Source organism: Pelobates fuscus, chromosome 8, assembly GCF_036172605.1.
Source record: "Pelobates fuscus isolate aPelFus1 chromosome 8, aPelFus1.pri, whole genome shotgun sequence".
NCBI lineage: Eukaryota > Metazoa > Chordata > Amphibia > Anura > Pelobatidae > Pelobates > Pelobates fuscus.
This window is the reverse complement of record NC_086324.1, coordinates 166,394,009-166,418,483: the sequence shown is the minus strand read 5'-3', so window position 1 is coordinate 166,418,483 and position 24,475 is coordinate 166,394,009. Positions and strand designations below refer to the sequence as shown.

The 24,475-nt window shown below is 45.0% G+C and overlaps 1 protein-coding gene across 1 annotated transcript in view; it reads right to left on the bottom strand.

Annotated features, from left to right (window-relative positions):
* LOC134571345 (signal-regulatory protein beta-1-like) overlaps positions 1 to 24,475 on the bottom strand; it is a 50,017-nt gene that overhangs the window by 19,823 nt on the left and 5,719 nt on the right. The window contains exons 3-4 of the mRNA XM_063429546.1: positions 23,615 to 23,914; positions 17,614 to 17,913 (exon numbers count right to left, since the gene is read on the bottom strand). Of these exons, the coding sequence (XP_063285616.1) occupies positions 17,614 to 17,913; positions 23,615 to 23,914 (600 nt within the window). The remainder of the gene's footprint in view (positions 1 to 17,613; positions 17,914 to 23,614; positions 23,915 to 24,475) is intronic.

Here is a 24,475-nt window from a genome sequence, read left to right as displayed (position 1 = left end):
ATGGAGAATTCTGTTAGGATGCAATTCGGCAGTTTTGCCGGCGTTCTGTCTAAGTGACAGGACGTTTGGCAATACTGACAGGAAGCATTGTGGGAACAGGGAGGAAAGCTAGGGATCATGGGAAAATTGCTCTGACCAGCGGAAATGAAGCACACTTTGCTCCTCCGCTGGTCAGAGCTGGTCAAGCGGAGGAATCCCATAAGACAAAGAGTCCCTACTTTGTCTTATGGTTTTAAAGAAAACTAAAGAAGACAGGAAGAAAAGAAGAACAGATCCTGAGAGAGGGGGAGAAGAGGAAGAGATTGAGGAAAGGTAAGTTCGGCATGACAGTGCCGCTTTAAGTTAAACAAAGTTGTTTGTACTCTGACAAGTACTCGTTTGAAGAGTACAATTTGGTTAAAAGAACACTCCAAGCTGTGGATATGTTACGAGGTATCTTAGGGTATCTTGTTAAGTGTTACCACTTAATACAGATGGATATTAATGCTATTGTAGCAACAATAAGATCTCAGCAAATTAAAGTAAAGCTGACTATGCAGTTCAGGCAAGATGAGTCAAAAGTGTCACTTTTGTTAATCTGTAGTAGTAACAGTAGACGCTTGATCTTTTTAAAATCTCACTATAATAAATACTTTGTATTTCCTCCAAAACCATTACATTTTGTTTATACCCGTGTTACATTCACACTAGGAATACTAAATGTTCTATCTATTCAATTCTGGGTGCATTCTGTTTATACTATTATTCCATCTGAAAGCTGTACATTTCTCTCTGCAAGTTCCGGATGTAACCCTGTTTGTTGGCCTTGCTGTCACACAGTAATAAACCTTTCATTTATGTTACATTGTTACAAAGCTGAAAAGAGACATGTAGCCATCAAGTTCAGCCTTCCTCACATCTATTATATGACGCCACTCCGGCCCTGGCATCACTAAACCGAGCGTGAGGGAAAAGGACCAAAGGGAAAGTATCCACTCCAGCTCTCCCAAAAGTAGGGAGGCTGGGTGGACTTAAATTAAAATAAAAGAAAAATTAACCATTTGTGAGTGTGTCAGTATTAGTGTGTGACTGTCTGTCTGTCAGTGAGTGTGTGTGTGTGTCTGTCAGTGAGTGTGTGTTTTGAGGACCATCCCCCTCCAATCGCATGGTAAAGGTGTTTTTATTCACCTTTTCTTCCATGCCGTGCCCGCCTCCATGGCTGAGATCATCAATACATTGAAAAGACTGATGGGACAGGCTATAGATACCAGAAGCACTACATTAAGCTGTAGTGGTTCTGGTGATTATAGTGTCCCTTTAAGAATTGTATTTTTGTCATTAAAAATAAAGGTTTGTTTAAAAAAAAAAAAAATGCCTCCTAATGGTTTAAGCTGGCTCTTAGGTTCCAAACAAATTTCTCAAGCCCTGATTTAGATTAAAGGCATGTTGGCACCTGGAAAACCCTTATTTTACCAACAATAACATTCCAACTCTGACACAAGCACAATAACCACTACCACCACCCTGGCACCGTCCCATGGTAAGTGGTCAAATCATTTTAACCCCTTAAGGACCGGACTTTTTTTGCGATGTTGTACATTTGCGACCAGGCATCTTTTTACACTTTTGTGGTGTTTGTGTTTAGCTGTAATTTTCCGCTCTCTCATTTACTGTTCCCATACAAATTATATATTGTTTTTTTCAGGACAAAGGGGGCTTTCTTTACATACCATTATTTATGTAATCTCATGTAATTTAATTTTTAAAAAATATGATGAAAAATTGAAAAAAATACATGTTTTTTTACTTTTATGTGAAAAATCTTTTACTCATCTACAAAAGCGAATGAAAAAAACTGCTAAATAGATTCAAAATTTTGTCCTGAGTTTAAAAATACCCAGTGTTTACATGCTTTTTGCTATTTTTTTGCATGTTATAGGGCTATAAGTACAAGTAGGATATTGCGGTTTCAAAACATACATTTTTAAAATGTATCAATAGTGACATTGTAACACTATTATCTGTCATAAATCTCTGAACAACATCCCACATGTACATATTTTTTTTAAAGTAGACAACCCAGGGTATTCAATATGGGGTATGTCCAGACTTTTTTAGTAGCCAGTTAGTCGCAAACACTGGCCAAAGTTAGCGTTCATATTTGTTTGTGTGTGAAAAAAGTAAAAAACTAAATTGAACGCTAATTTTGGCCAGTGTTTGTGACTAAGTGGTTACTAAAAAAGACTGGACATACCCCATTTGCAATACCTTGGGTTGTCTTCTTTTGCAAATGGTATGCCATCATGGGGGTAATTCTCATTCCTGGGCTACCATACGCTCTCAAAGGCAACGTAACCAACCTGGCCATTTTCAATGTAAAAATATTTGACCCATATATTTGACCCTGTAACTTTCAAAAACGCTATAAAACCTGTACATGGGGGGTACTGTTATACTCAGGAGACTTTGCTGAACACAAATATTAGTGTTTCAAAACTGGAAAATGTATCACAACAATTATATCATCAGTAAAAGTGCTGTTTGTGTGTGAAAAATGCAAAAAAAGTCACTTTCACTGACAATATCATCGCTGTGATATGTTTTACTGTTTTGAATCACTAATATTTGTGTTCAGCGAAGTCTCCCGAGTAAAACAGTACCCCCCATGTACAGGTTTTAGGGTGTCATAGAACGTTACAGGGTAAAATACAATGATAGCAAATTAAATTCTCTGGACTTTCGGCCTGGGTTGGCAGGCAGGTCCCTTAAATTGCAATCAATAAAATAACTTCATTATGTAAAAATATTACATAAATACGCACGTAGAATTTAAATATATATGCATATTTATATATTTGAAGTCTACGTGTATATTTATATAATTATTTATGTAATTTTTTATATGGACATATGAATAGTTTGTATTCTTTTTATTTATTTATATATACATAGATATATATACAATTTCATTCTAAGTGTATTTTGATATAAATATATATATATTAATATGAAAATACAGTTAGAATAAAATTTCGTATAGATATATAATTTTTTTTACATTTTTTATTATTATTTTTAATTTTTTTATTTAATTTAATTTACTTATTATTTGTATTTTATAATAATATATATATATATACAATATATATAGTTATTATATATATTATATATATACGTGTGTAATTTAATTATAAGTGTATTTTTATATTAATATATGTACATATTAATATAAAAATACACTTAGGGGGCGGGGTTTGAGCATGGAGCGGAGCAGAAGCATGCAGGCACAGCTCCCGCTCTACACTGCACTTAAACCGGACAAACGACGGATTACAGACCTGAAAAATCACAAACCGGGCTACCGGCAGACAGGCGAAGCGACGCTGAATGTTTTGATACCACACACGAGGCAATCGCAGCCGTCTGACAGACAACCGCATCTGAGGCCTAGCATGCCAAGCCACCTGATTGCCGGGGGAGGCGGCCGATCTCTCGACACAGGGCTAGCATCGCATGGCAGCTCTCGTGTTCCCTTGTTACCCCCCCCTATGGACCGGTGGGGGATATCCCGGTCCCCGCTGGAGATGCATACTCGCCCCATAGGGGGAGAATCGCGGCCCGACGACATGCCACGCAAGGCGCCCAAGATGGCCGCTGTGCCATGCTCCGAGCACACCGAGGAGGACCTGGAACTCCAGCAATGGAGACGGCGCTTTGAGAACAGATTTAATCGGATCTGCAAAGCGTTTTGGAGAAATCTACAGCACAGGCCTCCTCCCCTTGTCTCACACGTGAAACAGGAGAGTGCGCCAGCAGAGACCCGCCCGACCCACCCTGGGCGACGGACCCAAGCGGGTGTGCACCCACCCTGTCACCCCTCCAGTCGGAAGGCAGGTCGTAAACCGATGAATCCAGGGGAAAAGGCTCACACTGGGCTACTATCCGCCGTACTCAAACCACCCAGGCGACATCCTACGAAGCAGCGGGCAATTAAGAAGCGGCGGAGAACAGCCGAACGCAGCGGGCACAGGAGAGTACACCATAAACTTACCTCTGACCATACAGTCCAAGCGGAGGCCAAGCAGAGAGACTTGAGCAGCCACTCCCGCCACCGGGCCACCCGTCAAGTGCTGGGATCCCCCACGGAGGAGAATAGAGAAGCCACCCACCTCTTTGCGTGCCCCAAGAGCTTTCCGAATAAGGGGATCGGCTGATCCAGAAACTCGTTCAGGACAGTGGACTTTGTTGCCTAACTCTGAATCCCCCATGATACTGATGGCCACTATTTTCCCCTGGTAGTATACCATACCACAATGTTTAAACTGCACTCCAGCGGTCACTCTACATAATAAGCTATAATCGTGTGACCTTATGTCTCCCACTATCTGCACCCACCTCACATCCTCAAAGCATGTTAACCCTGTGTTCACTTAAACATTCTTATGTCTAGATCACTCACACTGTCAGTGGGCTCTATTATTACATATAAGCAGACATACATGAATAGCCTGCAACATAACTACTTACTTAGATATGTGTGTGATAGCAGTATACCTATATAGAAGAAACCAGATACACGTCTTAATCTAAAATGCATACCTTTATACTGTCAGTTAGAACAGTGAACGTTTAATCCGTTATCTCACTACCGACTACTGCCATGTGTTTACCGTGTCATTTCTTTGCTACATGCCTAAATTTATGTCTAGCTTGTTTTACCACAATTACTAAAATGTGCAGAATCCAAGTGCCAAATCGAATGCTTGTTGCATGTTCAATACGTGCTGTTGTGGCACATTACATATGCCTGTATCTTGCTTGCACAGTAAAAATAAAGAATTAAAAAAAAAAAAAAAAAAAATACACTTAGCATGACATTATATATATGATATATAGACATATATTATATAGGTATAATATATGTCTATATATCATATATATATATATACACATATATAATAATATATTTTTTTATTAACTTTAACTTTACATTTTTTTTAATGATTTTACACTAGCAGGGAGACTGCCTGTCAGCACAGACAGTCCCCCTGCAGGCAGACACATGGACACCTATTGTGACCATGTGGTCGCCCTGTTGGGCGATCACATGGCCACAGGGGTCCTAATCCGCCATGGGGAGACTGTCTGGGCTGCAGGCAGTCTCCCCACACCGGGAGCACCGCCGATCGCCGCCGGGGGAACGACGGCGATCGGGTAAGTACATTTTAAATTAAGGACGGTTCAGGACCGTCGTCGGTCGGCAATGGGAAAATGCCGATGACGGTCCTGAACCGTCCCGCGTCCTTAAGGGGTTAATACAGTTTGATAACATGCCTGCTGTCTCTGTACACACTCCCAGCTTCTGGTATTTTCCTTTAGGACAGGGGTTCCCAACCCAGTCTTCAAAGTACCCCTTACAGTCCAGGATTTAGGGATTACCCTGCTGTGTCTAAGGTATTTTAGACACAACTGGGTAATCCCTAAATCCTGGACTGTTAAGGGTACTTTGAAGACTGGGTTGGGAACCCCTGCAAAGTTTAGGAGGATCTGGTTAGCGCTACAGAGTGTCAGCTGAACGGTTTCAGTCACAGAGTGTAGTTCTGCATGGCTCTGCCTAGCTCTGTACAGCTACCTGGATTTTCCTGCAGGAGAAAACTGGAAGCAGGAACTGCAGCTGTGGATGTAAGATGAGAACCATTGATAGTTGTTAATCCCTTAAGGAAGGTGGGTGTGCTATGCTGTCCTTGGGGACCCGGCTCTTAACGCTGGTGGGCGGCATAGCATGTCCCCGCCGTCCTATGTACTTACCCGGTCGGCAGCGATCCCATGCCGGTAATCGCGTTGGGGGGACTCACCTGGCAGCTCAGGGAGTCCTCCTGCTGCCGTTCTGGCCCTCCTGGGCCATGTGATAGCGAGGTCCTTACCTCACGATCACATGGCATAGCCGTCCATAGCAGTGCTAGCAGAGGGAGTGCCTGTAATTACAGGTAGTCCCCCTGCTGGATGACATTTTTTTTTTAAATTTAAAACAGTTTAAAATAAAATGATATATATACACTAAGTGTATTTTAATATTAACCCCTTAGCGACCGAGGACGGTTCAGGACCGTCATCGGCATTTTCGGTCCTGAACCGTCCTAACGGTGCAATGTACTTACCCGATCGCCGTCGTTCCCCCGGCGGCGATCGGCGTTGCTCCCGTTGTGGGGAGACTGCCTGCAGCCCAGACAGCCTCCCCATGGCGAATTAGGACCCCTGTGGCCATGTGATCGCTCAACAGGGTGATCACATGGCCACAATAGGTGTCCATGTGTCTGCCTGCAGGGGGACTGTCTGTGCTGACAGGCAGTCTCCCTGCAACTGTAAAATCTGAAAAAATAAATAAAGGTACATGTTAATAAAAATTATTATATATGTGTGTATATATATGATATATAGACATATATTATATTATATAATATATGTCTATATATCATTTATATATATATATATATATATATATATATAATGTCATACTAAGTGTATTTTTATATTAATATGCACATATATTAATATAAAAATACACTTATAATTAAATTACACTCGTATATATATATAATATATATAATAACTATATATATTGTATATATATTTTATTATAAAATACAAATAATAAGTAAATTAAATTGAATTAAAAAAATGTAAACTAATAAAATTTTTTAAAAAATTACATTTCTATATGAAATTTTATTCTAACTGTATTTTGATATTAAAATATATATATTTAGGGAGCCAAGCAGTGATCCGAAGCGGACGCACTTTCCCGTAGCTCCGTGGCTAGCCACGAAAAATCGCCAATAACCGGGAAAATAAGCGCAGAGACCGGGACACAAATACCTCCAACCAGCAGAGGAGGTACCCACGAATACCCGGATGCCCTTCGTTTGTCCCGCGACCGCCAAAACCCGGCGCCGAGGCTCTCGGGCCTACCACGTGGGAAATTTACGGCTGCAAAGCGACTCATACTGGCTCGGAGCGGGCCTAACAAGGGAAGCAACCCTAGAGTGCCACAGCCAAACCTCATTGATAGGAGATATGGTGCGCAAATCCCAGAAAACGACTCAACCCTCAGCCAGAGAGAGCCAGGACATCGGCCACATGCTGACCTCCAGGACCAGGGATGCAATACCCCCAGGCCCTGCTAAAGCACCCGACCAACCTGCTGCACAGCTCTCTATGCCGGAGGCCCCGGCGATCGCAGATGGACATGCACCGTCCACTAAACAGGACATTTACAACCTGTTGGTACACATCCAGCAAACATTTTCAGCGGAACTCAAAACAGTGCAGACGGAGGTACAAGCAGTAACAAACAGGGTCCTACAGGCCGAAGGGGATATTGCAAGCCTGCAACAGGGCATGGACACAATTAATGACACCGTACAACTACTACAAACAGCACAGGTTCACCAAGGCATCCGGATGGCCCAGCTGGAGGATAGAGAACGGAACAAGAACATCAAAATCCGCGGAGTAGCAGACACCCTCCCGCCTGAGGAACTCCCTCACTTTGTGAGGCGCCTAGTCTCCTCCATCATGCCCGCAAAAAATGCTAAACAAATAGCCTTCGACGGTATGTACCGCATAGCAAAATCCTCACAAGCCCCAGCTCAGGCCCCACGAGACATTATTCTCTGCTGCCAAACCCTAGCCGACAAGAACAGACTCCTTAACGCAGTAAAGGGCAAGACCCCATTACAATTTGAAACTGTCAGGGTACCTGTGGTCTCTACCTCCAAAAGAGGTAGAGACTTAGCTGTTCCTCCATCCAGACGGTCTGATGGCTCCCTTCCCCGCGGTCTATCCGGTCATGCTAGGCCGGCCGCGAGGGAGTGACTGCCTTTTACAGCATCTAGGCAGGAAGTAGTCATCAGGACACTCCCCCAGAACAACCTGTCAGTCAATGGCTGCAGGACCAATCAGGACGCCTTGGGGGCGTGGTTACTGCTCTGAACAGGGTATTTAACAGAGCTTCTTTCATTAGCTCATTGCCCTGTCGTGGTTCTAGCTTGTTCTAGTCACTCAGTGCTTGTGTATTCTATTATCCCTTTTGGTTTTGACCCGGCTTGTTTACCTTACTCTGCTTATCTCTGTTACCCTTGATTCGGCTTGTCTCTCGCTTACCTGTCTTCTGTTACCCTCGACCTCGGCTTGTCTTTGACCATTCTATACTGTACTACTTACGTTAGTCCGGCCATTCTAAGGTCCGGTATACGTATCTGGCTACTGTTTGTACTCTGCGTGTTGGATCCCTGTCCCGATCCTGACATTACGACAGGGCCAATGGATCCTGCAAGTACAAACAGTCAGCTGGCTGCTCCTGATCCTAGGTTTGAAGCCATGGATCACAGAATGGATCAGATGGCGCTTGCGCTACAGGCTCTATTAGCTTGTGCCAATAAACCACCAGAGGAGATACGTAATACCCCTGTTTCTCCTGTCGGTTCAGGTCTAGAGGTAGCCACAGTGGGTGCTTCTTCTCACATTACCCCCCCAGTACGCTATGGTGGGGCTCCTGAGAAGTGTCGTGGTTTTTTAAACCAAATTAGTATCCACTTTGAATTGCAACCTCGCTCTTATCCTACAGATAGGGCAAAAGTAGGATTTATTATCACCCTACTCATTGAGAAAGCTCTGAGATGGGCCAACCCACTATGGGAGAACGATAATCCATTAGTTTATAACTATAACGCATTTGTAGCTGCTTTTAGAAGAACATTTGACCCTCCAGGTAGAAAGATTAATGCAGCCAGATTACTGTTGCGCCTGAGACAGGAGAACCGAACACTGGTGGATTATGCACTAGAGTTCAGGTCTCTGGCGGCAGAAATCAAGTGGAATGAGCAGGCGTATATGGATGTATTTTTGAATGGCCTATCTGATGTAATCCTTGATGAGGTTGCTACCAGAGAACTCCCTGAGAATTTAGAGGATTTAATTTCGCTCATCTCTCGTATAGATGAACGTCTAAGAGAGAGACAGAACACTCGAGAGGGGAACCAGAGACCTTCTTTTAGGTTAGCTCCCGCTGTTCCAAGTCCTGACTCCACGATATCTTTGCTTACTGAACCTATGCAGAAAGGGTATACCCGCCTCTCTGAGGAGGAAAGACAGCACAGGAGAAGAGAGGGTTTGTGTATGTATTGTGGAGCCAAGGGTCATTTACTCTCGAACTGTTCTAACCGCCCGGGAAACGCTCGCACCTAAGTCTCTCTAGAGGACAGGCCTTGGGTGTTTCTATTTTGTCCTCTACTCCTGATTATAAAGATCACAGGCTTCTGCTACCAGTTTCCTTAACTTGGGGGAAGGAAGTAGTAAGGGCTATGGCATTGATAGATTCCGGTGCTGCTGAGAATTTTATCGACCAAGCCTTTGCTAGTAAGAACAATTTCCCATCCCAGCTAAGGGAGACACCTTTGGCCGTTGAGGCCATAGATGGTAGACCACTACTAGACCCTGTTATCTTTCGTGAGACCATACCCATTAATTTAAATGTGGGTATCCTACACGTGGAGAATTTATCTCTTCTGCTCATTTCGTCTCCTTCCGTTCCCATAGTTCTGGGGTACCCATGGTTGAAAAAACATAACCCTATTATCGATTGGGAGTTAGGAGAGATACTCTCGTGGGGCCAGGGCTGCCAGGATCGGTGTTTGTGCAAGGTTTCTCCATTAGCTAATATTAACATACCGGAGAATCCTACTCAGTCCACAGAAAGACAAATACCAGACCTTTACCTAGACTTAAGGGCAGTGTTTGACAAGAAGAATGCCGATTCTTTGCCTCCACACAGGTCATTTGACTGTAAGATTAAGCTTCTACCCGGCACTATGCCTCCGAGGGGCCATGTATATCCTTTGTCTGTTCAGGAAAACTCGGTTCTAGAGGAGTATATTCGGGAGAATTTAGAAAAGGGATTCATCAGGAGGTCTTCTTCTCCGGCCGGGGCTGGGTTCTTTTTCATTAAGAAGAAGGATGGCACGCTGAGACCTTGTATCGATTACCGAGGCTTGAATAAAATAACTGTCAGAAATGCCTATCCTATCCCACTGATTACCGAGTTATTTGATCGTCTTAAGGGCTCCAAAATCTTCACCAAGTTAGATCTCAGAGGGGCTTACAATTTGGTGAGAATCCAGCAAGGTCACGAGTGGATGACGGCATTCAATACCCGGTATGGCCATTACGAATACACTGTTATGCCATTTGGACTATGCAATGCTCCTGCAGTATTTCAAGATTTGATTAATGAGGTACTTAGGGAGTTTCAGCATGATTGTGTTATTGTTTACCTGGACGACATACTAATACACTCTAAGGAGATTGAGACTCACCATAGACAGGTCAGAAAGGTATTACACAAGCTGCTGCAACATGGTCTATATTGCAAATTGGAGAAGTGCAGTTTTGATCAGTCTCAGGTAGACTTTCTTGGATACGTGATTTCTGGGGAGGGTTTTAAAATGGATCCTGTAAAACTTCAATCTATTTTAGACTGGCCCTTGCCCAAAGGACTCAAGGCTATCCAAAGGTTTATTGGTTTTTCCAACTACTATAGGCGCTTCATTAAAGGATACTCCTCTATCATTGCGCCTATTACCAATATGACCAAACAAGGGGCTGATACTAAGTTCTGGTCTAAGGAAGCTCTGGGTGCTTTCAAGACTCTCAAGGAACTTTTTGCCTCGGCTCCCATTCTAGTCCATCCTGATACGACTCTGCCTTTCTTGCTCGAGGTCGATGCCTCTGAGACAGCAGTTGGGGCTGTTCTGTCTCAAAGGTTAGGGGTGGATAAACCGTTACACCCTTGTGGTTTCTTCTCTAAGAAATTTTCTGGGCCTGAGAGCAGATATGACATCGGGGAAAGGGAACTGTTAGCAGTCATTAAAGCCTTAAAGGAGTGGAGACATTTGTTGGAGGGGACCCTACACCCTATTACGATTTTGACGGACCACAAAAACTTGTCCTATATTGGGGAGGCTAAGCGCTTATCCTCTAGACAAGCTCGTTGGTCCTTATTCCTGACTCACTTCAATTATGTACTGACTTACAGACCTGGTTCTAAAAACTCTAAAGCCGATGCATTATCTCGCCAATATGAACCTTCTACTGTACCTGAACCAGTTCTTTCTTCTATAGTTCCGAAATGCAATATCATTGCTAATACGAATCTCAGGATTCATTCTCCATTACTGGCCGAGATCATTAAGTTGCAACATCTAGCACCTAAACAGACTCCTGCGGGCCGTCATTTCGTTCCTCCTGCTCTTCAACTGGAACTTTTACAGTGTTTACATAATAGCAAGATGGCGGGACATCCTGGTATCCGCAAAACTTACGCGTTGATCTCTAAGGACTTCTGGTGGCCTGCTTTACGGAGGGACATTGAGGAGTTCATCGCTGCATGTGAAGTTTGTACTAAAACCAAACAACCCCATACGCTTCCATGTGGATTCCTGCAACCCTTGGAGGTTCCAGAAAAACCATGGTCCTGTTTGGCCATGGACTTTATTGTCGATCTACCTATCTCTAAAAGACAGACTGTTATCCTCACCGTGGTTGACAGGTTTACTAAGATGGCACACTTCATTCCCCTGCCTAAACTCCCGTCTTCTCCCGAATTGGCAGAGATATTCGCTAAGGAGATTTTTCGCCTACATGGGATACCCTCTCAAATTGTATCGGACAGAGGCTCCCAATTTGTTTCCCGCTTTTGGAGGTCCTTCTGCTCTCAACTTGGTATTAAATTAAACTTTTCTTCTGCCTATCATCCTCAGTCTAACGGAGCTGCTGAACGTACCAACCAGAAAATTGAACAATATTTACGATGCTTTGTTTCTGAACACCAGGATGATTGGGTCGGTTTGATTCCTTGGGCGGAGTTTGCACACAACAATCTCGTTTGCGATTCTACTCATTCAAGCCCCTTCTTCATGAATTATGGTTTTCATCCGTCTATTCTTCCTTCGGATTCCCCTTCCCAGGGGGTGCCGTCGGTTGATGTTCATGTTGCCAATTTGAGGAAGTTGTGGGATCAAACTCGACAAATCCTTGTGCACAACTCTATGTTGGTCAAGAAACACGCTGATAAACGTAGAAAGGCGGCTCCGGTCTTTGTTCCAGGTGATAGGGTATGGCTGAGCACGAGGAACATCCGTTTAGAAGTGCCCTCCATGAAGTTCGCTCCTCGTTATATTGGACCCTACAGGGTGCTGACCCGTATCAATCCAGTTGCGTATCGTTTAGCTCTTCCTAATACCTTACGCATCCCGAACTCGTTTCACGTTTCATTGCTGAAACCACTCATATGTAACAGATTTTCCTCCACAATAGCCCCTCCTCGCCCCGTTCAGGTGGAGGGTCAGGAGGAGTATGAGGTTAACTCTATTATTGATTCTCGAATCTCCCGGGGGAGAGTACAATATCTGGTTGATTGGAAGGGATATGGTCCTGAGGAGAGGAGTTGGGTACCTCAGGAGGATGTTCATGCTCCCCGTCTCCGCAGGTCGTATCACTCTCGCTTCCCATCTCGTCCCGGTTCATTCCGCCCGGTGGGCGTATCTGAGAGGGGGGGTACTGTCAGGGTACCTGTGGTCTCTACCTCCAAAAGAGGTAGAGACTTAGCTGTTCCTCCATCCAGACGGTCTGATGGCTCCCTTCCCCGCGGTCTATCCGGTCATGCTAGGCCGGCCGCGAGGGAGTGACTGCCTTTTACAGCATCTAGGCAGGAAGTAGTCATCAGGACACTCCCCCAGAACAACCTGTCAGTCAATGGCTGCAGGACCAATCAGGACGCCTTGGGGGCGTGGTTACTGCTCTGAACAGGGTATTTAACAGAGCTTCTTTCATTAGCTCATTGCCCTGTCGTGGTTCTAGCTTGTTCTAGTCACTCAGTGCTTGTGTATTCTATTATCCCTTTTGGTTTTGACCCGGCTTGTTTACCTTACTCTGCTTATCTCTGTTACCCTTGATTCGGCTTGTCTCTCGCTTACCTGTCTTCTGTTACCCTCGACCTCGGCTTGTCTTTGACCATTCTATACTGTACTACTTACGTTAGTCCGGCCATTCTAAGGTCCGGTATACGTATCTGGCTACTGTTTGTACTCTGCGTGTTGGATCCCTGTCCCGATCCTGACAGAAACGCACACTCTCACGTTTTTCCAAGACCTCAGCAGGGCCACCCTGCTTTGGCGGAAATCTATGCAGCCGATCACGAAAGCCTTGCAAGGAGCTGGGCTACCCTACAGATGGACTCTCCCCAGAGCTCTCACAGTCACCAATAATGGACAGACATACAAGGCAACGGGACCCTCAGAAGAAGCCATGTTCCTCCAGACGCTTGGACTACAAGCCCGGACCAGTGCGGCGGGTACAAGCCACTCCTGGGATGCCTCCAGAATCAACCCTTTTGTGCCCAGCAGTACCGACGACTTAGTGACCTGAATCAGATCGGGACTCCCAACTATGTTATAATTCTGTTATATTTCTTTCATATTCCCTTCTCTCTCACAGTTTCACACCTTTAATTGTTACTAAGCCGACCGTTTAACTTGCATGCCTCGGACAGAACGCCATGTTTAGACATGGTACATATGTTTATATAAATGTTTTTTCATTCTTCCTACTAGCTAGGGCAGACTGACATCCCTAGACCACCAGAGCCAATGTACCAAGCCATATACCTCCGGGACCCCCACTTACGCAACCTACGTAACTAATCGACATAGGGATCAGACGCACAAAGCGATAACCCCCTCCCTCCCCCCCCCATGGCCCCATAGGTTAGGGGGCAACAACACCACTACCAGGAGTTACACCTCATACCCATAGTCACCCACGGCTTGACCGAACCACCTAGTAGACTGAGGTATATGATGTTAACAAACCTGCAATCCAACACTCCTATGTGACTTTAGCCATCACCTAGATGTATAAAATTATAAAAAGGGGCCACCGCGTAAAGGACACCACCACTTTTGTACATCAATATTGTTTCATTATCTATTGTCTTTTGTATTGCACAATTGTATTACATCACCCGAACAAAATAAAGAATTAAAAAAAAAATATATATATATATTTAGATCAAAATACACTTAGAATGAAATTGTATATCTATGTATATATAAATAAATAAAAATAATACGAAATATACATATGTCCATATACAAAATTACATAAATAATTATATAAATATACACGTAGACTTCAAATATATAAATATGCATATACATTTAAATTCTCACCTCCCCAGGGATTCAAAGGGGAAGAAAAGGTGTCCAAAAAGTTTCCATGTGTCCGTACACTGTTTTTAAAAGGACCAGCACTGTTCAATAAAGGTCCATAAGCCCAAATATGGTGCCTTAAAGGGAAATCCATCCCAGGGCCATAGTCGCAGGGCAGGAGGCTAGCAAGCAGTCCCCTCCAGGAAACTGGGACAGACTCTGGTGCAGAGTCCAGTCCGCTACATATATATTTATATTTATTATAAAAAAAATATGTAAATACGTAAAAAATTATAAAAAATAACAAAAAAAAATATATATGTGTAATTTCGTTCTAACTGTATTTTGATATTAATATATATATATTGATATCAAAATACACGTAGAACGAAATAATATATATATTTATAAACATAAGTATATACGTATATATCACTATATATATTATATTTATATACATACACACACACACACACATATATATATATATATATATATATATATAATAATTCTGCGTATATATTTATGTTATATTTTTACAGAATTAGGTCATTTTATTAATTACAATTTGCGGGACCTGCCTGACAACCCAGGCTGAAAGTCCAAGGAATTTAATTTGCTAGCACTATATTTAACTTTCCAAGACACCATAAAACCTGTACATGGGGGGGGGGGGGGTACTGTTTTACTCGGAAGACTTCACTGAACACAAATATTAGTGTTTCAAAACAGTAAAATGTATTACAACGATGATATCGTCAGTGAAAGTGAATTTTTTTGCATTTTTCACACACAAATGGCACTTACATTGATGATGTAATTGATGTGGTACGTTTTACTGTTTTGAAACACTAATATTTGTGTTCAGCAAAGTCTCCCGAGTATTACAATACCCCTCATGTACATGTTTTATGGTGTTTTCAAAAGTTACAGAGTCAAATATAAGGCATGCGTTTCATTTTTTCACATTGAAATTCGCCAGATTGGTTACGTTTCCTTTGAGAGCGTATGGTAACCCAGGAATGAAAATTACCCCCATGATGGCATACCATTTGCAATAGTAGACAACTAAAGGTATTGCAAATGGGGTATGTCCAGTCTTTTTAGTAGCCACTTGGTCACAAACACTGGCCAAAATTGGCGTTCAAATTAGTTTTTTTGCATTTTTCACACAAACAAATATTAACAATAACTTTGGCCAGTGTTTGTGACCAAGTGGCTACTAAAAAAAGACTGGATATACCTCATTTGCAATACCTTGGGTTGTTCCCGTTTTCACCTTATATCACTGTTTTATTCTCATTTATTCTCAAATATTATTTTATTCTCAAATAGTTGTGTTTTTTTTTACACCTATTCCTGGGTGGTCTGGTTGTTCGGTAGTTTCACTCAATATAATGAATGGAGCGATTCTACTGAACAATCAGTCAAATGCTGCATACCTATAACACAGTTTAACCGAACACATAGACACATATATAATCTTAAAGACAATATTACTGTAATATGCTACAAAGTCTTAAAGGGACATTATTCCCAAAAGTCCCAATATGTCCACAGATGATTCTTAAGGAGCCAGCATCAGCAATATTAAATCCAACATGCCCAAATATGGTGCCTTAAAGGGAATCCATCCCAGGGCCATAGTCAGAAGGCAAGAGGCGGGAAACCAGGTTTCTCCAGTTCACAGTGGTGAGGTTGGTTTCGCCACACACAGTCTCAATGAAAAATTCTCTGCCATTTAGGAGTTAAATCACCTTTGTTTTTGTCCATGCAGCAAATACACTTACCAGGGGGGGAGGAGAGAAGGCTGGAGGTACCATGGTCCCTGGTGTCTAGTGGTGCATCCCTGATTTCTACTCTGTGGATGGGACAGTTAGCAGGCAGCAGGTGATGCCATCAAGCTGCACATGTTGCCTGTATTGGAGAGGAAACTCCCTCCCTGCAAGACCCGGGCAGAGGATAATGAAATATTGTAACCGGGTCGTGCAAGTTCACGCTACAAAGAGTGACAGGCGGGACAGGGATGCTTTGTGTACCCCATCCCAGATGTCACCCTGGACAGACTGCCCAAGCCCCACTGCCCCATGGTTGGAACAACACTGAATGTTGGAGAACTCTCTCTTATATAGGGAACATAATTCTTTATAAAGTAAAGATAATAAATATAGCCCATATACCATAAGGCATGTCACCTGTCACTCTCAACCTATCACTGCTACCCCTTCCCTGCTTCCACTTGAGCCCAAACACAGCAGGATAGGAGACCAGCACATGGGGACCCTCGTTCTGTGTTAAACCATTCAAAAACGGTCTAACACTGAAAGGTAAGACAGCACTAGGGTACTCCAGGCGCCATAACTACTTAATAAAGATTAAGAAGTAATGGTGCCTGGAGTGATCCTTTGGTAAATATAAATATGTCTCTTTGTGGTAAATGACTCATGAAGCAGAATTCAAGGGTTCAAATTCCTCCAGAGACAGAACATCCCTTGGACTTTTGACAATTCTGTTTGGTCTTAGGGTTTGGTACATAACAAACAGACACACAATGACTGATTATTTCCCTTTGAAGTATGCTTACCCCCAGAGTTATTACTAGAAACCGCAGGAACCCAGTAAAAGAAGCAATGAAGGGTCCCCCTTCTTCTCATAACCATATGCCACCCACCACGCTCTCCTTTTCGCCTTGCGTGTCTGGTTGGCTCAGTGTGATTTGTTTTGGTTGCCCAAGTGTGACTTGGGGTTGGCTGAGTGCAATTGTGTGTGTGGTTGGCCGAGGGTGTTTGTGGGTTGGGTTGGCCGAGTGTGATTGTTTGTGAGTGGGGTTAGCTGACTGATTGTTTGGGGGATTAGGTTGGATGACTGTATTTGTGTTTGGATGCTGGCCAAGTGTGTCAGGTTGCTGGCTAAATGTTTGTGTTTCATCAAGTGTAATTGTGTGTGGTTGGCTGAGTGTGAATGTGTGTGTTTAATATTAACCCCTCCTCCTGCAGGGAGTGTGATATATTTCCTGATTCTCCAATGGGTGCTGTTGGCAGGATGTCTGATGGACTAGTGGAGACATCTGTATCTCTGATGGGTGCAGACTGCAACACATGTTCCTTTCAGGGAATTCAGGTTATAGTAAAGGAGGAGAGTTATCCCGATAATAGGCAGGCCATTGTGAACATTAAATGAGACGTGGGCTACATTAGAATTTATTAGTGGGGAATTGAGGGACTATCTCTAATAAAAAAAAAAAGTAGGAATTCTTCATTTAAGCCTACTCCTAGTGATACGTGGCATGCAGAACAAATAAAAAAGGGCAACAAAGTTTGTCATTAAATTACATATATTTAGTGCATACAAAAAGAATGCTTTATATTACCTGTATATTCCAGCGTGAAGTCTTTGTGGAGAGTTACAGAGAGAGACTCATGTTGGACCCTGCAGGAGAAGATCTGGTTTCTGTCTTCCTCGCTGGGTATTATGGTTACTGTACTGTTCACACTGTATGTATTGTCTATGTCCATCTGAGGTGTGGATACTGTGTAATTATTTAGGATCTCCCCGTTCCTCAACCATTTAATGTCGATATTCACAGGATAGAATCCAGTGATGGTGCTTCTTAGAATACTCTCTTCATTCATAACAGCTGTTTTACTAGTGATAGTGATCATCGGAGGAGCTGGAATGGATTAAAAAAGTAAAAGACAAAAAAATAATAATAATTAATAATAACCTGTATCTCAGAGAAATCAGTGCACTTTATCAGGACAGGTTCAGACATTACTTGGTTTAAATCTAATAGAAACATAGAATGTGACGGCAGATGAGAACCATTCGGCCCATCTAGTCTGCCCAATTTTCTAAATACTTTTATTAGTCCCTGTCCCCATATGGTTTCCAGATACCGATACCTTTGTTAGGCAGGACTCCGCTTCCCAGAACAAGCAAGGAGACTTCGGAAGTCAGGTATCTGGAAACCGTATGTTTATCCAGCTTAGTTCATGGACTGATGGAAAGGATCCACTTTTAACTGCCTGCTGTTTTTTAATGAGTGGAATAAAGCCTTTACCTTTATTCTTGGCTGTTCATCGATTTTGTCAAGGAAAAAATCCTGTGCACACTGTATTACAGCGAACAAGCGCAAATAGCCTGAGCAGTCTCTTTACCTGTTCAATGTCTGTGAGTGCTGTAATATACCCTGTATTTATATATATCATTGTGTTTGCAATATTACACGATCTACCTCTTATGTATTTTTTTTTACATGTGAAAAACCTGCTCTCTGTGAAATAAGTTTGTGAGTGTAACTCTATGAGCACATTGATTTTTACCACATTGATTTTGAGTAATATGTTGATGTACACAGTATATATAAAGCACCTTTGCAGCACTCCCCCACAACCACACACACAACACAGCACCCCCCCACACAGCACCCCCCCAAAAACACACAACAAAGCACTCCCACACATACACAGCACACACAGCACCCCCCCACACACACAGCACCCCCCCGCACACACACACACAGCACCCCCCCCACACAGCACCCCCCCACACAGCACCCCCCCCCACACACACAACACCCCTTCACACACACAGCACCCCCCGCCACACACACGCACACAGCACCCCCCCCACACACACAGCAGCACCCCCACAGACAGCACCCCCCCACACACACACAGACAGCACCCCCCCCCCACACACACAGACAGCACCCCCCACACACACACAGCACCCCCCACACACACACAGCACCCCACACACACAGACAGCACCCCCCCACACACACACACACACCACACCCCCTCACACACACAGCACCCCCACACACATTCACACAGCAACCCTCAGACACAGCACTCCACACACACTCCGCACCCGTACACACAAACACATACACTGCACCCCTCAATGCAGCGTGTGTGTGTTTGTGTGTATGTATTTAGCAGTTTGTGTGTACTCGACAGTCTGTACTCAGCATTATGTCTGTGTGTGTGTGTATTCAGCAGTCTGTCTGTATGTGTATTCAGCAGTCTATATGTATTGAGCAGTCTGTCTATGTGTGTATTTAGTGGAATGTGTGTACGTATTCAGCAGTCTGTGTGTATGTATGTTTGTGTGCGTGTATGCAGCGGACAGTGCATGTATTCAGCGGACTGTGTGTGTGTCGGTGTGTATGTATTCAGCAGTCTGTGTGTATGTATTTTATGTATGTATTGCATTTGTTGGAGATACTAATAAATATAAGCCTAATTTTATCTATAATTTTTATTTTTATTCCTGTGAGTTGTGTTTAGGCATGTCCCCGGTGCACTGCTTTGCCCGGGGGCCCATAATGTTGTTAAGGTGGCACTGGTGGGTGGGCTGGAGGGAGCTCTGACTTACGTGCTGTTACAGCACTGCTCCCTCCATTGCGCCGCCGCCTGATTGACGTCTGTTTCCCGGCAGCATCAGCGGAGGGAGTAGTGCTGGAACAGCACGTAAGTCAATGCTCCCTCGTGCCCACACCCCATCACAGCATCGGGAAGGAGCCTGGGAGGACTTCAAACTCACACCCGCACCAAAAAAAAAAAAACATTATTTATGTGCTGGTAGGGAGGATATGCTGGGGTAGTGAGGGGAAGATGCTGCGGGGAGAGAAGAGGAGATGCTGCGGGGATAGAAGAGGAGATGCTGCGGGGAAAGAAGAGGAAATGCTGCGGGGAAAGAAGAGGAGATGCTGCAGGGAAAGAAGAGGAGATGCTGCAGGGAAAGAAGAGGAGATGCTGCAGGGAAAGAAGAGGAGATGCTGCGGGGAGAGGAGATGCTGCGGGGAAAGAAAAGGAGAAGCTGGGGGGAGAGGAGGAGAAGCTGGGGGAGAGGAGGATGAGGAGGAGATGCTGTGGGAGAGGAGGAGGAGGAGATGCTGGGGGAGAGGAGGAGAAGGAGATGCTGGGGGAGAGGAGGAGAAGCTGGGGGAGAGGAGGAGAAGGAGATGCTGGGGGGAGAAAGGGAGAGGAAGAGTAAAATCTGGGAGAGAGGACAAGGAGAATCTGGGGGAGAGGAGGAGAAGAAGATGCTGGGGGAGAGGAGGAGAAGCTGGGGGAGAGGAGGAGAAGAAGATGCTGGGGAAGAGGAGGAGAAGGAGATGCTGGGGGAAGAGGAGGAGAAGGAGATGCTGGGGGAAGAGGAGGAGAAGGAGATGCTGGGGAGAGGAGGAGAAGGTGATGCTGGGGAGAGGAGGAGGAGGAGATGCTGGGGGAGAGGAGGAGGAGGAGGAGATGCTGGGGGAGAGGAGGAGGAGGAGATGCTGGGGGGAGAGAAGGAGATGCTGGGGGAGAGGAGGAGAAGGAGATGCGGGGGAGAGGAGGAGAAGGAGATGCTGGGGGAGAGGAGGAGAAGGAGATGCTGGGGGAGAGGAGGAGGAGGAGATGCTGGGGAGAGGAGGAGGAGGAGATGCAGGGGGAAAGGAGGAGGAGGAGATGCGGGGGAGATGAGGAGGAGGAGATGCTGGGGAGAGGAGGAGGAGATGCTGGGGAGAGGAGGAGGAGGAGATGCTGGGGGAGAGGAGGAGGAGGAGATGCTGGGGGAGAGGAGGAGGAGGAGATGCTGGGGGAGAGGAGGCGGAGGAGGAGATGCTGGGGGAGAGGAGGCGGAGGAGGAGATGCTGGGGGAGAGGAGGAGGAGATACTGGGGGAGATGAGAAGAAGCTGGGGGAGAGGAGGAGGAGGAGATGCTGGGGGGAGAGGAGGAGGAGGAGGAGATGCTGGGGGAGAGGAGGAGGAGGAGATGCTGGGGGAGAGGAGGAGATGCTGGGGGAGAGGAGGAGAAGGAGATGCTGGGGGGAGGAGGAGGAGGAGATGCTGGGGGAGAGGAGGAGGAGGAGATGCTGGGGGAGTGGAGGAGGAGGGGATGCTGGGGGAGAAAGGGAGAGGAAGAGGAGAATCTGGGGGAGAGGAGGAGAAGGAGATGCTGGGGAGAGAGGAGGAGAAGGAGATGCTGCGGAGAGGAGGAGGAGGAGATGCTGGGGGGAGAGGAGGAGAAGGAGATGCTGGGGGAGAAAGGGAGAGGAAGAGGAGAATCTGGGGTAGAGGACAAGGAGAATCTGGGGGAGAGGAGGCGAAGAAGATGCTGGGGGAGAGGAGGAGAAGCTGGGGGAGAGGAAGAGGAGATGCTGGGGGGAGAGGAGGAGAAGATGCTGGGGAGAGGAGGAGAAGGAGATGCTGGGGAGAGGAGGAGGAGGAGATGCTGGGGAGAGGAGGAGAAGGAGATGCTGGGGAGAGGAGGAGATGCTGGGGGAGAGGAGAAGGATGAGATGCTGGGGGAGAGGAGGAGGAGGAGATGCTGGGGGAGAGGAGGAGAAGGAGATGCTGGGGGAGAGGAGGAGGAGATGCTGGGGGGAGAAGGAGATGCTGGGGGAGAGGAGGAGAAGGAGATGCTGGGGGAGAGGAGGATAAGGAGATGCTGGGAAGAAGAGGAGAAGGAGATGCTGGGGAGAGGAGGAGGAGGAGGAGATGCTGGGGGAGAGGAGGAGGAGGAGGAGATGCTGGGGGGATGAGGAGGAGGAGGAGATGCTGGGGGAGAGAAGGAGATGCTGAGGGAGAGGAGGAGAAGGAGATGCTGGGGAGAGGAGGAGAAGGAGATGCTGGGGAGAGGAGGAGAAGGAGATGCTGGGGAGAGGAGGAGAAGGAGATGCTGGGGGGGAGGAGGAGGAGGAGGAGATGCTGGGGAGAGGAGGAGAAGGAGATGCTGGGGGGAGAGGAGGAGAAGGAGATGCTGGGGGAGAGGAGGAGATGCTAGGGGGAGAGGAGGAGAAGGAGATGCTGGGGGAGAGGAGGAGATGCTGGGGGAGAGGAGGAGGAGGAGATGCTGGGGGAGAGGAGGAGGAGGAGATGCTGGGGGAGAGGAGGAGAAGGAGATGCTGGGGGGGAGAGGAGGAGATGCTGAGGGAGAGGAGGAGAAGGAGATGCTGGGGGGGAGAGGAGGAGATGCTGGGGGAGAGGAGGAGGAGGAGAAGCTGGGGGAGAGGAGGAGGAGGAGAAGCTGGGGGAGAGGAGGAGGAGGAGAAGCTGGGGGAGAGGAGGAGAATGAGATGTTGGGGGAGAGGAGGAGAAGGAGATGTTGGGGAGAGGAGGAAAAGAAGATGTTGGGGAGAGGAGGAGAAGCTGGGGGAGAGGAGGAGGAGATGCTTTATCAGGATAGGCTCAGACAGTGCTGGGTTTATATCTAATGAAATGACCACACACTATCAGGACAGGCTTGGATAGCGCTGGGTTTATATCTAATGTAAGGATCTGACAGCACGTTATCAGGACAGGCTTGGACACCGTTGGGTTTATTTCTAATGAAGGAATTCTGACTGCTAGTTATCAGGACAGGCTGATAAAGAGCTTGGTTTATAGCTAATGTAATAGATCTGACCACACATTATAAGGACAGGCTCAAACAGCCCTGGGTATAAACATACACATGATCTATAATTCTCATATAATACACTACAGAAGTAGTGAAATTGACTGAATTGTCTAAACTACTTCTTCTTTATGATGTATAACCAGAGCCATATTAAGAACCCATTGGGCCTGGTGCTGACAATTCTGATGGGCCTAATTACAGAATCTTATCGACTTAAAACACTAAAGCAGTTATACCTCCTAATCGCCATGTATCTGGTGGAGGTGGTGCTGGAGGGAAACTCACGGAATATAGCTTTAAGAAAACACATACCCCATGCTAATGTTTTGCTTTCATCTTTCAAGTAAATCTATACCCCCTAACAGCAGTTTCCGGTAAAGCAGGATTTCGGTGGGTGGGGTAAAAGGGTGGGCCACTGACGCAAATCACGTAGCCAAAACCACCCAAAGGGGCCATCTTGCCCAAATAAATCTGCCCGAGGAATTAGAAGGTCAGCCTGGCGTGAATGCATATCAGACTGCCTGCAAATCATGGAGGCTGGCCATCTAATGGTATACTATGCAGACAGCACCCTCAGCCTGGCATAAATGCGTCTAATGTTGCGATCACTCCATGCTTTCTAAGGACTGTCCCCTAGCCCTCGCTGGTCCACTCCTCTCCTTACCTTCTTACTAACAGGCAGAAGCTCCTGGTATACAGTCTAGTACAGAGTAAAGCTGGATGTTGTGAGTGCATAATAAAGGGAACATGCCACACTGTTAGAGAAACTGAAACAGGAAGAGCATTTGCATAGTTACCTTAACTAGTTTTATTGTCAGCCAGTCCACACCAGTTTTGTTTCTCTACATCCACATGTGAAGAGTAGCAATGGGCCTATTTCAAGAGCTGCAGCTCTTTCAGCCCCTATGTTAATCTGGCCCTGGCGTGTAACACAATAAATGTAAGAATTCATTTTAATATCAGTGAGTGGATAACTTTACCTCCGTATATCAGCTTGAAGTCTTCTTGGAGAGGTTTAGAGAGAGATTCGTGTTGGACCCTGCAGGAGAAGATCTGGTTTCTGTCCTCCTCGGTGGGTATTACGGTTACTGTGCTGTGCACACTGTATGTATCATCTGGGTTCCTCTGAGGTGTAAATACTCTATAATTATACAATGTCTGCCCATTCTTCAACCATTTAATGTCAATGTCCATAGGGTAGAATCCGATGACTGAGCAGTTTAAAACACTCTCCTTATTCATAACACCAATCCTCCTAGTGATAGTGACCTTTGGAAGAGCTGGAATGGATTATAGCATGATTTATTTATTTTCATTGTTGCACAAAAAATATTTTAAAAAAAATCAATCTGCCAGGAGCATAAAATGCTCAAAAGGGGAACAGGAATACAATGTAAACATTTGTAGCAAGCAGTAATAAGTGATACCTTTCACAATATATATGTTTATACAAATACTAAACAAAAGAACATCATAAATAGCACTGCACTAAAAAAACGAAACAACGTTTACCTAAACTTCCTTAGTTCTGCAGAAGAAGGGTAGCACATTACACGGCTCAGTTAGCTTGTAGTATTTTACGTTATGCCATTGTAATATTTTGTTAGTGAAGATAGCTGTTTTGTTAAACAGCAAAATATACAGTTGTGCTCAAAAGTTTGCATACCCTTGGAGAATTGGTAATATATGTACCATTTTTAAATAAAACATGAGGGAGCAGGCAAAACATATTTCTTTTATTCCTTATGGGATTTATATTAAAGGGACATTATAGTCACCTGAACAACTTCAGCTTAATGAGGTTGTTCAGGGGAGAACTATAGCTCCCTGCAGCCTTTCTC